General features: G+C 51.0%; 1 protein-coding gene across 1 annotated transcript in view; it reads left to right on the forward strand.

The window, feature by feature from the left end:
* Positions 1-12207, forward strand: part of ASAP2 (ArfGAP with SH3 domain, ankyrin repeat and PH domain 2) — a 169785-nt gene that overhangs the window by 84828 nt on the left and 72750 nt on the right. Inside the window, 1 exon segment of the mRNA XM_047744070.1 lies at positions 11341-11415. Within this exon segment, the coding sequence (XP_047600026.1) occupies positions 11341-11415 (75 nt within the window).

The following is a 12207-nucleotide window of genomic DNA, read 5'->3' on the forward strand; positions in this document are numbered from 1 at the left end:
GCGTCCCAGCCTGCCGCGTGGATATCAGCCGGGTTCTCCTGCCACACCCTCCGGTGTGGTCCGACTGAGCTCAGTCTCCAGACTAACAGAGCGTGTCGCATCTTGTCGAGCACAGAGAGCTTTCTGCTAGGTGTCTTCACCCTCCGGACTTACGCACATGTCTCCTCTCTTTCTCTTTCTTTTTTAAAGATTTTTTTATTTATTCATTTGAGAGAGAGCATGTGCACATGTGTGAGAGCTCAAGCAGGGGGAGGGAGGGAAGGGAATGGGGGAAGCAGGCTCCCCACTGAGCAAGGAGCATGATGCGGGGCTAGATCCCAGCACCCTGGGATTGTGACTTGAGCTGAAGGCAGATGCTTAACCCACTGAGCCACCCAGGCGCCCCGTACTTCTTCCCTTTTAACTTCATTTATTGAAAATGTCTTATATATTAAAATGTCTTACCTTATTATTAACAGGGGCACTGATCATGATCTCTTCTTTTTGGGAGGAAGACTTGTTTTGGGCGTAAATTACTGAACTCTGCCGAAATTTAGAGAATCCCTGGCATCTCGCACATGGTCTATGGCCAGTCTCTGCCCCTAGGCTGGTGCCAGACTACCCACTTTCCGTTGCGGACATTTTAGTATCCTGACACTCTTGTACCTGCTGATTGCTGGGTTTTACGGCCGCCGGCGTCTGCCTCCACTGTTTCTCCTTCCACAGCGCTGGGAGCTGGAGCACAGGATGGCTTGGCTTGCAGGCTCTTGTATGCAAAGTAAAGATCTCCAAGTTCTGAGTGCCGAGGGCTGGAGAGCTGGGCGGATGGAGTCTGTGGACAGGCCAGCTGCTGGTTACTCCGGATGCCCAGAAACCTTCGCATTGACTTCTTAACTGGCCTCATGTGCAGCTGGAAATTCTTTGTCTTAGACTTGCAAGTCTTCAGCCCCGTAAGCTGCTTCCTATGCTCCCAAGTCCCTGGCCAAAAATAAAAGCACGTCCTTAGTTTAACCAGAACAACAAAAGCAGCAAAGCTAATGTGAGAGCCTCTGTGTCTTGGATGTAGCACAGACACTCATACGTCTAAGTGAACTTTGATACTGTTTCTTCCCTTCTTCCTCTTGTGGAAGACATTGCTCCCTCCCTGTAATCCCCCCAGTACACGGACTTGTAGAAGTGAGGGAACATGGGAAAAGCTGGGGGTGGGCACAAGGCCTCCAGAGGGGTTGACCAATCGTGCGCTGGGTACTGGGCCCGCTCTGGCGCTGTCCAGGCGGTGAGCCCTGCCCTCTGGCCAGGGACACACAAACGCTTTTATTAGAAGCACTGTGTGCTCCGATGGCCACGGTGTGAACGCCACAGAGCCCGAGGACGCGGCCCCCGCCTTGGGTCCTTGGGTCTCTGGGGTGGAGGTGGGGCCAGGGAGTCCTGTGGGCGTCACGAGGTCCTCAGGCCCATCTGCATGTGGACATGGTGGCAAGTTCATGAACACGTGCCTTGCATGAATCTCTAATGACTTGTCAGATGCGTGGAGGATGCACTATTAGGGACTAATCAGTTGAAGCGTTAATGAGCTCCAGACAGGGTTTGTCTCTGTTCTCTCCCACCATCCTGTGTTTTCTCTACTGGTGGCTGCTAAAGGGACAACGGCCATGACATAGGGGACTCTGTGAAATCTAAGTGAGCATGTGTGGACAGACAGGAGTAGGAGATGTGGATGAAGGCGAGGGTCAGCTGTCCTGGCCGCCACAGAGCAGGAGGAGGCCAGATGAGAGGCCTCAGTGATCAGGAGGCCACAGGGACCGTTCTCCTGCCTGGGTAAAAGCCGGGACAAGTTGTAGTAGCGCGAGGAGAAGCCATAGGGGGAGGAGGGGATGGCAGGTGTTTGCTGTTCCAGGGGAGGTTGGTAAGGAGAGAAGACAGTGACGAAGGGCCGGAGCTGGTGGCTGGACTAGGTGGTGGTACAGAAGGGGGTTTGCGAGCTGTCAGAGCCCTGCTTCCTGTGTCTCCTCCTGTTGGTGAGGGGCTTGGCCTGGAGTCCGGCCCCTGCCCCTCTGTGGGGAGTCATCCGCCAGTCTGTAGATAAATTCAAGGTCCTAGCTCCTCCGTGTACCTTCCCTTCTGTCTGGGGATTTTCAGCTATTAATCGGTCATTCCTTGAAATCGAAAACTTGGCAAACCGCATCAGTACCTGCCTGTCTCAGATTCTATTCGAAGAGCGTTTAGACATTGTCTCATCCCTGCCCCCAGAGCCCCTAGCCTGGACTCCAGTGGAATCACCTGGGGCTTCTTAGAGATGCAGACTCCCAGGCCCTTCTCCAGGCCTCCTGGACCAGAATCTTCATTTTCGTTAGATCCCCAGAGGATGAGAAGCGTTGATCTAGAGCAGTAGTTCTCACAGTGTGGTTCCCGGACAAGCAGCAAGGGCATCTCCTGGAACTTGTTAGAATAAAAATCACGGCCCCATGCTGCACCTGCTGAATGGTGGTTCTCAAACTTTGGTGCAGTGGTAGCACCGGGAGGGTTGTTAGAACACTTTGTTGGGCCTATTCTCGGAATTCCTAACCATGTGCACCTCTGCTGAGTTCCCCCGTGACGCTGACGTCACCGGTCAGGAGCCAGCCACCACAGAGGACAGCCAGTGAGGTGCCTCTGAGGCTTACCCCCAGGGAGACGGGGACGGTGATGCTCGGGCCTCTGTGGGGCCTGCAAGTATCTCCCATCCTTGGATTCTAGGAGGCAAGAAGTTTGAAATACCCTGGTTGATGCCATAGTTTTCATGTCAGGAGACGCTGTGGAATCTTAGGTGGTTCTGGTGCTCTCCGGGGCCTCAGAGTTGGCTGTCCGCGGTGTTCAGTGCGGCTGCGCGGAGCTGGAGGTGCAGCTCCCGCCCCTAATGGAGGAGAGGGGCGGAGGGTCACTGTTTTCTCTCCACTTAGAACGTGAAAGATCAAAACAGCGTGACTTGCGGAGACGCAGCGTGGAAGGCAGAAACCGACCGCTAAGCTGTAGCCTGCCGCGTGTCTGGTGTGAAAGCCGCCGGGGTATGTTTTTGGCAGCCGGCTGGTTTTGATCCTTCAGTTTGTGTTAAACTTAACTCAAGATCAGCGTGGCTTCCCCCGCCTTTTTTTTTTTTTTTTTTTAAGATTTTATTTATCTATTTGACAGACAGAGATCACAAGTAGGCAGAGAGGCAGGCAGAGAGGGAGGGAGGGAAGCAGGCTCCCTGCTGAGCAGAGAGCCCGATGGGCTTGATCCAGGACCCCGGGATCATGACCTGAGCCGAAGGCAGAGGCTTTAACCCACTGAGCCACCCAGGCGCACCCCCCTCCCTTTTTAATTAAACAAACCAGCGGAGTGGTTCTTCGGCCAAAGGCGGAGGCCTGGGTGGGGGTGAGTGTGGGGCGATGTGTGCTGCAGACCCCAACCAGCGCCCTCGCCGGCCAGGGAAGAAGTCTCTGCACTGACCCCAGAAGCGAAAGTGACCTGGATGGTTCTCCTGATGAACTGCTTGTGTAACAAGGAACTACAAGGGAGCTCCGATGTAGGTGGCCCCTCGGAGGGAAGCCCGTATTCAGCCCCCCAGCTCCTCCTGCTCCGGTCTTGGGGGATGAATCTATCTCTGGCAGCGACAAGCTGTGGGACAAGCTGTGGCTTCAGCTTCTCTGCTCAACTCTGCTTCTTCTCATTGGGATTTGGGGACCAGATGGGTAACTTAGCCCTGTCTAGCTTTGCCCGTCTGTAAAACGGGGATAGCAGCACCTACTTCTCAGAATAGTTGTAAGGTAAGGGTTAAATGACAGCAAACCGTCCAGGGCCATTTAGGGATTTAAACCATTGTACCCAATACCATCTGCTTCTACAAAAACCTTTTTGCCTGCATGCCCATTCTTTCAAATAAGCAGTCTTTGGAAAACACATAGAAAACTTCTTTGAATCCACCAGGCACACTGCTGCCTCGGTGCCTTCATGTTAGGAATTCCCTCTGCCAGGAATGTTCTCCCACCGGATTCTCCCCTGGCTCTGTGGCTCCCTCCCTCCACTGCTCGAATATCACCTTCTCAGAAGGCTTTCTGACCTTGATTTGAGAGTCCCAGCCCCTGAATCATCATAACACCTTTCTTTGTAAGGTTTGTTGTAATCCCAAACTGAAAATAACTCTGCAGCCTGTGACAGGAGTCGTGATCTCCCGACTGTAGTCTTGCCGGACCGTGCAGCAGTGCTCAGCGAGGAACAGGAGTACATTGTTGGTGCCGCAGCACGGATGGCTCTCCAAGTAGGGAGCGCTCACTCTCCAGGTAGATAGGAAGGCAGCCACAGAGAGGAGTACGTGCTGCAGGATTCCGGAGATGTACAATTCTGGGGAAATGAAAACTGTTCTCTGGTGACAGAAGTAGATTGGTGGCTGCCCGGGGACCGAGGAGCTGGGAGATGGGGCTTGCAGAAGGGGCACAAAGAAACTTTTAGGGGGTGGTTATGTTCACTGTCTGGATTTGGGCGATGGTTTGATGTGGGTGTATGTATGTATATGTCATAACTTACCAAGTTATATACTTTAAAATGTGTATAGCTTATTATATGTTAATTATACTTTAATAAAGTTGCTTAAAATTTGTTTAAGCTGTTGGGTTAAAGCATTGCCGTTCCGTAGAACTTTTGCATGGATGGAACTGGCCAGTATCTGCTCCCACGTAATAAGTCAGTAGCCTCGTGGAGGTCTTGAGCACTTGAAATATGGCTGTTGCAACTAAGGAGCTCCGTCTTTAACTTGATTTAATTTTAATCCATTTAAATGTGAGCGGGTATGTGTAGCTGGCGCCTAGCACGCTGGACAGCACAGGTGTATAGCTGTACTCGCTACCCCAGCACACCTAGCAATACCACCCACATGTCCTCCTGGGTCTTAGGCTCTGGCTCCCGGAGAGAACTGGAGGTTTCCAGCAGGTGGTGACTGTTCCATACATACTTATGCTTAGTAATACTGAAACCTCTGCGAAGAATTATGCCCTTATTTGAATCAGTGAGGTCTGAGGTCTTTTTGCAACTTTCCACCCCGACAAGGAGGTGCTGGGCCTCCTTGTGGTTGGCCTTTCTTTGAAGCTTTGCTTTTACTTATTTGACTCTGTGATTGAGCAGCATTTGCTCACGTTAAAAAGAAAAGAAAAACTCCACGGATCTCAAAGTGTCATCTGCCTCTGAGGTTTCTCATGAACGAGACAGATTAAAATAAACTTCCGTGACACAGGTAAGTCTCAGTGAGATTCTTTAGCTGTGTTTTATATAGGGATCCATTGGCCTCTTAAGGACAAGCTGATTATCCCCAAAGAGAACTGGACCCTGTTGAGGATTTTGGAGGGGAGCCCTGGAAAGACCTGTTCTTTTCTAGATTCATAGGCCTGGAGGTAGGAGGTCTGCCCAGTTACTTTCCCTGTTATGATTCTCTCTTCCTGTGCTGCTTCTTAAAAATAGCTCTGATAAGAGAATCCTGTCTGGGATTCTCACTTGGCAGAGCCATCTTCCTCATTGCCTAAGTCAAGGAGGTGGCAGCACTGATGTTCCCAGGCAGGGTGTATAGTGGGACCAAGAAGGAGCCTTGGCCAGGTTAGCAGCTCGTGGTCACCAGTGACCAGAGCTAAAGGAGCAGGTGAGGCGGTGCCCCTGGGAGCTCAGGAAGCATAGGAGGGAAAGTGGAAAGATTTTATAGAGTATGGAAGTGACAAAGCAGGGACAAGGAATTTTAAGACCCCCCCCACCACCACCACCACAAAAAAAAATAGGAAGAACAGCACAGAAATGTGGCTTCTGGATGGCTGTGCCCCCCCACCCCCGCTCAGCTCCTCGTCGGTGTCTATTCCCCAGTCGGGTGGCAATCGCATACTGAGGTTTTTCCTGCTCTCTGCTCACTAGCCTTGTCTGCCCCACTGACTGAATCATTTTATTTCTCCTTGTGAGATCACAAACCTTTGACTACTTACTGACTCATCTTGTCAGACTTTTCCAAGTGAACCCAGGAAAAGTGAAGACAGGAAGAGAGAAGAGAGGACTGTTCCTTCCAGGATTGCCTATATGCAGGGCACCTGCCTACTCGGAGAACATGAGACTCTGGATCCTAGCCAGAGTCGTGAGTTTGAGCCCCATGTTGGATGTAGAGATTACTTAAATAAAAACTTTAATCAGGGCGCCTCGGTGGCTCAGTGGGTTAAGCCACAGCCTTCGGCTCAGGTCATGATCCCAGAGTACCAGGATGGAGTCCCACATCAGGCTCCCTGCTCAGCAGGGGGTCTGCTTCTCCCTCTGACTTTTTCCCCCTCATGCTTGCTCTCTCTCAAATAAATAATATCTTTAAAAAAAAAAAAAGATAGGGGGGCCTGGGTGGCTCAGTCGTTAAGCGCCTGCCTTTGGCTCAGGTCAAGAGCCCAGGGTCCTGGGATCAAGTCCCGCATCAGGCTCTCTGCTTAGCATGAAGCCTGCTTCTCCCTCTCTCTGCTTGTGTTCCCTCTCTTGCTGTGTCTATGTCAAATAAATAAATAAAATCTAAAAAAAAAAACAACTCCCTATTTGCTGTTGGTATTAGATCCCTAGTCAATAGCAGTGATTGAGCTTAATAGTCTATAATCCGATCATGCTAGGTGTTTCAGAAAGCCATGTTATATAATACATGTGTTAAAAAGAAAGAGCACAAGAGAAAGCCCAGTGCTTGCTATCACTAAGGAAATATTCTGGTTGGATTACCCAGGGATGTTTTAATTCTTCCCATAGGTCATAAAAATTTCATTACTCATGAATTGAGGCCTGGGCTGCTGAGCACAAGGATGTGTACTGGTTTGGGCTGTGGTTTTCACCCCTGTGGGCCAGAACAGAAGATGGTTCGTTCAGCTGTGGCCCCGAGGCATAGGGGACTGCCTGAACACACGGAGAAAGAGTCAGAGCCTGACCTTCGTGCCGCGGGGCACTCTTGCCAAGACAGAGCACCTGGGCTCCTGTGTGTGTGTTCTCCAGCCCAGGCAGAGACTAAAGCCGTCATTTCCTGGGACGCTCACCCTGAGTCAAAACATGGAGCCTTAGAAGTGCAGAGGCCCGTGTCCAGGAGGACAAAGCTGGATTAATGAGTCAGTCCATTGATAGGAATTCTGTTTATATTTGTAATGGTATATTTTTTTTAAAAAAACAGCTTTATTGAGGTATATTTTACTTATTATCTCAAGTATATAAGTCAGTGATTTCTAGTAACTCTGCCAAGTGGCATAACTGTGACCGTACATCGGTCTGGAGATGGTTTCTGCTCCCAGTAAGGTCCCTCCAGTCCTCTCACAGTCAGCCCCTAGCTCCAGGCCATCACTGATCTGCTTTCTCTCTCTTCTGTAATAATTAAGCTAATTATTTTCTGACTAGAGAAGTACTGATTTCTTATTTTAGATCATTTGAATAACTCTAGCAAGAAAAAGCCACCGGAACGAAGGCCAGAACCCCCTTGGTCCATCTGGCACCCGGACGTCCCTTCTCAGCATTGTCTTTCCTGCCCTTCCCTATCCCTCTGCTCACGTGGCTGCCGTGGGCCTCTACCCACTTCTCTGTCCTGCTCCTTTTGCCTGGGATAGCTCCCCCCCGATCTTGCAAGACGAAATGCTCCCTCTTTCAAAGGTGTGTCTCACATAACCCCCAATCAGCAAAGATTTCCCTGGTGTCCAGGCTAAAAGTAATTTTCTTTTCTACAAAATTCCGTGGTGGTTTATCTATGGCTCTCCGGAGTTCTCACAGGGCGGTCTGCTTACTTAATTCCGGGCTTTATCTTTCCTATTAGCCAGTGAGTCCCCGGGACTGAGGTTCTGTCTAATCCATCTTTGTCTGCTAACCTTCTGTGCCCCTTCAGCTTCATCTCCTGTCACTCCCTAAGGACCCTGTGCGTCTCCTTGGCAGCTGTGGTGGCTGTCGTGTCCCGGTCACTGTAGGCTGTGGGTCCCATCCACGGCATCGGGAGGGAAAGCAGAGCCAGCCAGTAGGGTAGCCGTCGGTGTCCACTCCTCAACTTTCCCGTTTCACTCTAGATACCAAAGCTTAGTTTCTCTCCCCTGGACCTGACTCCTGTCCATCAGTACCTGTGTTCTTACTTGAAATAAATAGAAGATGGTCTTAAAATACATTTATAAACCAGACTCTGCATTCTTTCCCCTGCTGTAGAGAATCTTGTCTTCCTCACTTATTCATGCGTACGCTCATACTTAAACATGCCTCTTGTAACAAACGCACTAGACTTCTTTCTAGTAATAAGATTTTTAATCTGCAAGCACCTTGTTGTTTCTCCCCCCACCTACTGTATAACCGAGTTGTGCTGGTGGCTTTGATGCTCCCCTTGGGGCTGTGTTTGCTGCCCTTTCTTGCACTTGCCTCGTCCAAGATGGCGCAGTGTTGGCTCCTCTCTGGGCAGTGTTCAGGACCAAACTGATCTGTGCCTGACTCTTAGCCATGGCTCTTTGTGATCGTGTGGATGAGTGCGCAGCATCATGAGGCTCAGTAACTGGGACAGACCCCTCCTTCCCAAGCCCAGGTTAGCCTGCCTGGCCGCTCAGAGCCAAAGTCATTGTCTCTCTCCAGAAGGAGCCATTGGTGTCTGCACAGAGTAAAATACGCTGCATGTGTGATGTCTTAGACTTTCTTTGTTTCATTCTTGGTGTGTATAGGGGCACCTGGGTGACTCCGTCAGTTAGGCATCTGCCTTCAGCTCGGGTCACAATCCCAGAGTCCTGGGTTCGAGCCCTACATCAGGCTCCCTGCTCAGCAGAGAGTATGCCTCTCCCACTCCCTCTGCTGTTACCCCGTGTTCTCTCTCTCGTCAAATAAATACATAAAATTAAAAAAAAATTTTTTTTTAAATTCTTGGTGGGTATATATATTTATTCTTCCTCTGAGATGACAAGCATTGTGTTTTTATCTTTGTAGGCAGCTGGTTGCTGTCTTTAAAATACATGCTCAGTAAATACGGGATGGACAGATTAATGAATTCACATATGCATTTGCTCTGTGATGTTTGCTCTCAAGGTATTAGTGAATCTCTAGAGTCTGTCTCTTGTATATTAGATGCTCCAAAAAATACTGCAGTTTATTGATTTCCTCAGTATTTCTCAAGCACCTGCTCTGGGCCAAGTCCTGTGCTAGGTACCATGGAGAATATAAAATGAGTATGCTCAGAGCTGTCCGTTAGGATGACGGTGTGAGACATGAGATGGAGCAGGATAGGACCTGTCAAGTGCCTGAAGAAATTTTTAAAAAAGAAAATATTGGGGGATTTGGGCGGGAGGGATCACTTCCTGCTGGCAACTGGATGGAGGGTGTTAATGGAGAAGGTGGCATCTGGGGAAAGCCTGATGGATGGGAAGGCTTCGGACAGGGGGGTGCGGGAGGACCCTCGGCAGGTGGAACAGATTGCGCACAAGCAGGGAACAGCAAGGCCTTCCACTTGGCTGGATACGAAGATGAAAAGTAGAGAAGGAGGTTGGACCGTGGAGGGTCCCAAGGGCAGGAGTCGGTTCAGCCCTTATCAGGGGCACCACCCGGGATGAATCTGACAGCACTGCAGGGGAGAGGAGGGGTCACGCGGAGCGTAGGGGCTGGTGGCCAGGAGCCTCCTCCAGAGGAGGGGCTGAGAGACCCACCCAGGAATGTGGCAGTGAGAATGGCACGTGGGGAGTTGGTGGAGAGCAGCTGGTGCGCAGAGAGGAGCCGGGCAGGGGGGACCTGCCAGAGGCAGCAGGGCTGGCGGGATGGCAGGCGGGTGGGGGCAGGTGTAGAAGGAGACAGGCGTGCGGCACCCTCTGTACTCGGGGTTCCTCCTGCCACGGTTTACGGCGGAAACCAGGTGTGTTTGCTGTCAGACGTGATTCACCGGCACGGCCTTCTGTTCGTCACTGTGCCTTCCAGTCATCCCTGAGACCTCGCCTTAACTCTGCTTCTCAGTGTTCTAAAAACCTAACCCTTCCGGCTAATCCTCGCAAGTCCCCTCTGATTCCGTTGCGCCTTGGAGGGCTGCCAGGTGCGTGACAGACATTGAGCTGTGGAAGCCTTGGACCATTGTTACCCAAAAAAGGCATTTCTGTAACGACAGTCATGAATCGATCATTTATTTGGCAGGATTGGTGGTTTGGGGCAGGCATTGTCGCACACCTTTGTACTATTTTTCAAGTCAGTTTCTTCCTCCCATTTCGAGGATTCATATGCCGAATAGTGTATGAAAATCAGATCCCATGTTGCCTGAAAAATTGGGCCCAGAGGTGGTTTTCCTATTCAAGGTAATTCTACTAAAATTAAATTTCCTCTGCTCGGTGGTAAGAATAAATGCTTATGGTCCCGAAGCCCTGACTTGCCTCTCCTCTTTCATAGGCCACAGTCTAGGTGTGCGCATCCCAAAGTGACACACGCGCCACAAGGCCCCGGCAGTACCAGCTGGCAGTTGTGTTGACTTAGGGCGATGGGAGAAAGGAGATCTCAGCTGTGGCCGGGGAGGGACTCCGTGGGCCTCAGAACGTGGGGAGCCGGTGCCTAATGGTTCCCAGCCAAAGCTTGGTGTCTTCACTTCCCACACTGGCAGCCAGTGGGGACAGCCTTGTTCGCTGTGAGTGTGCTCCAAGTGTGTGTCAGGCTTGATTCTAGTCAATTTCATCTGTGGTGACAACGTGCTAAGCCTCCATCCCTTGCCTTCGTGCTTCAGGGAGAAGAACAGAGTACCTCAAGACCTCTCTCCCTCCTTTTCTCATTTTTCTCCTTTTCCAACAACACACACACACGTCCCACATACACCCCACACCTCACATACACAACACGTGCAACACACACTCGTTTCTTTTCCTCTCTCTGAACACTGACTCCTACACATTCACGAAGAGACAGGGGTCCCCTCGTTCTCTTCTTCGTTCTGAGTTCCCCTGCGGGGGGCTGTTCTGGGGAGATTGGGGTATGTGGGCCTGAGACTTCAGTAAAGCATAGCCCAGGATTTTGGAGCTGTGAGTGAGAGAGGAAGTGTGTGTTTGTGATTCTATTCGGTATCTTTAAAGTGGTTCTGCCATCGGTTTCAAAATAATTTTTCTTCATCATAATGATGATCTTTTTTGCAAACTTCATAGTTTAATAGTAGAAGGCTGTTACTGTTGTGAAGAGTTGAGAGACACAGACTTTCTGTGAGTTGTGTTTTTATCTGCAAGGTGAGTCCGCCACGAGGAGCGGAGCATAGGAATAAATAAGGCTGTGGCACTCGCACCAGCTGGGTTTTCAGGGAAGGTTGATTATTACCAGATGTTCTCTAGCGTCTTGCTGTCCTTTCTTCAGATTAAAAAGGACATCAAATAAGAATTTTGTTTGTTTGCTTTTTAGATTCAGAATATGAACAACATCATCTCCTTCCCTCTGGACAGTTTGCTGAAGGGGGACCTGAAAGGAGTGAAAGGGGTAAGCTGTCCAGGACCCAGCTCACCGGGGACAGTCCTTGGGGCAGGTAGAGTCGCGGTCATTCCAGCCTGTCCAGGCATGACACACATGTGCCTTCCTACTGGATGGCAGGACGGCTGCTTGCTGCCTCAGTTTCCCTCATTTTGCTATGTTCGCACCACCTTTCAGCCGTACTGCTGGTGACCCACAGCCTTTCTGGTCATCCTGCTGGCGCTGTAAACGTGGGAAGGGCAGGAGGGTGGGGGGGCGGTGGAGAAGCTCCTTTGAGGCCCTTAAGTGGTTTTCACCCTCTCTCAGCTGAGTGGAGAAGCCTGTGCAGGGAAGCGTGGTTTTCCGGCCAGTGTGTCACTGGTTGACCACTGGGCAGAAGAGTGTCCTTGCAAGGATGTAGTTTCCCAGCAGGAAACTCTGCACCAGTAAGGCTCGAGCCGATTTTATATTTTTGTCCTCCAAAGGACGTTCCTTGTTCAGGGAGCGCCTTGCCACCAGTCGGCACCAACGCTGTGCGTTGTTGCGTGTGCGGGTGCGGAGAGGGTGGCTCGAGTGGGGTCTGTAGCAGACGCCAAGCAGTACCCGCCCCGGCCCATCACCGGCACAGGAGGTGTGTGATCCTCGGGGCAGGGGATTGTGCCCCGCTTCTTAGATCAGATTCTCCGGTTGGATCTGCACGTGATTCCCGGTCACATCTGGCTCCTCTGGAAGCTGAGGCTGGCCAGTCTCTGCGACCTCTGCAGGGACCTCTCAGTATTTCGCTCCCAGAGCCTGTCATGCAGGGCACCGGGCCTGGCGAGC

Source organism: Lutra lutra, chromosome 9, assembly GCF_902655055.1.
Source record: "Lutra lutra chromosome 9, mLutLut1.2, whole genome shotgun sequence".
NCBI lineage: Eukaryota > Metazoa > Chordata > Mammalia > Carnivora > Mustelidae > Lutra > Lutra lutra.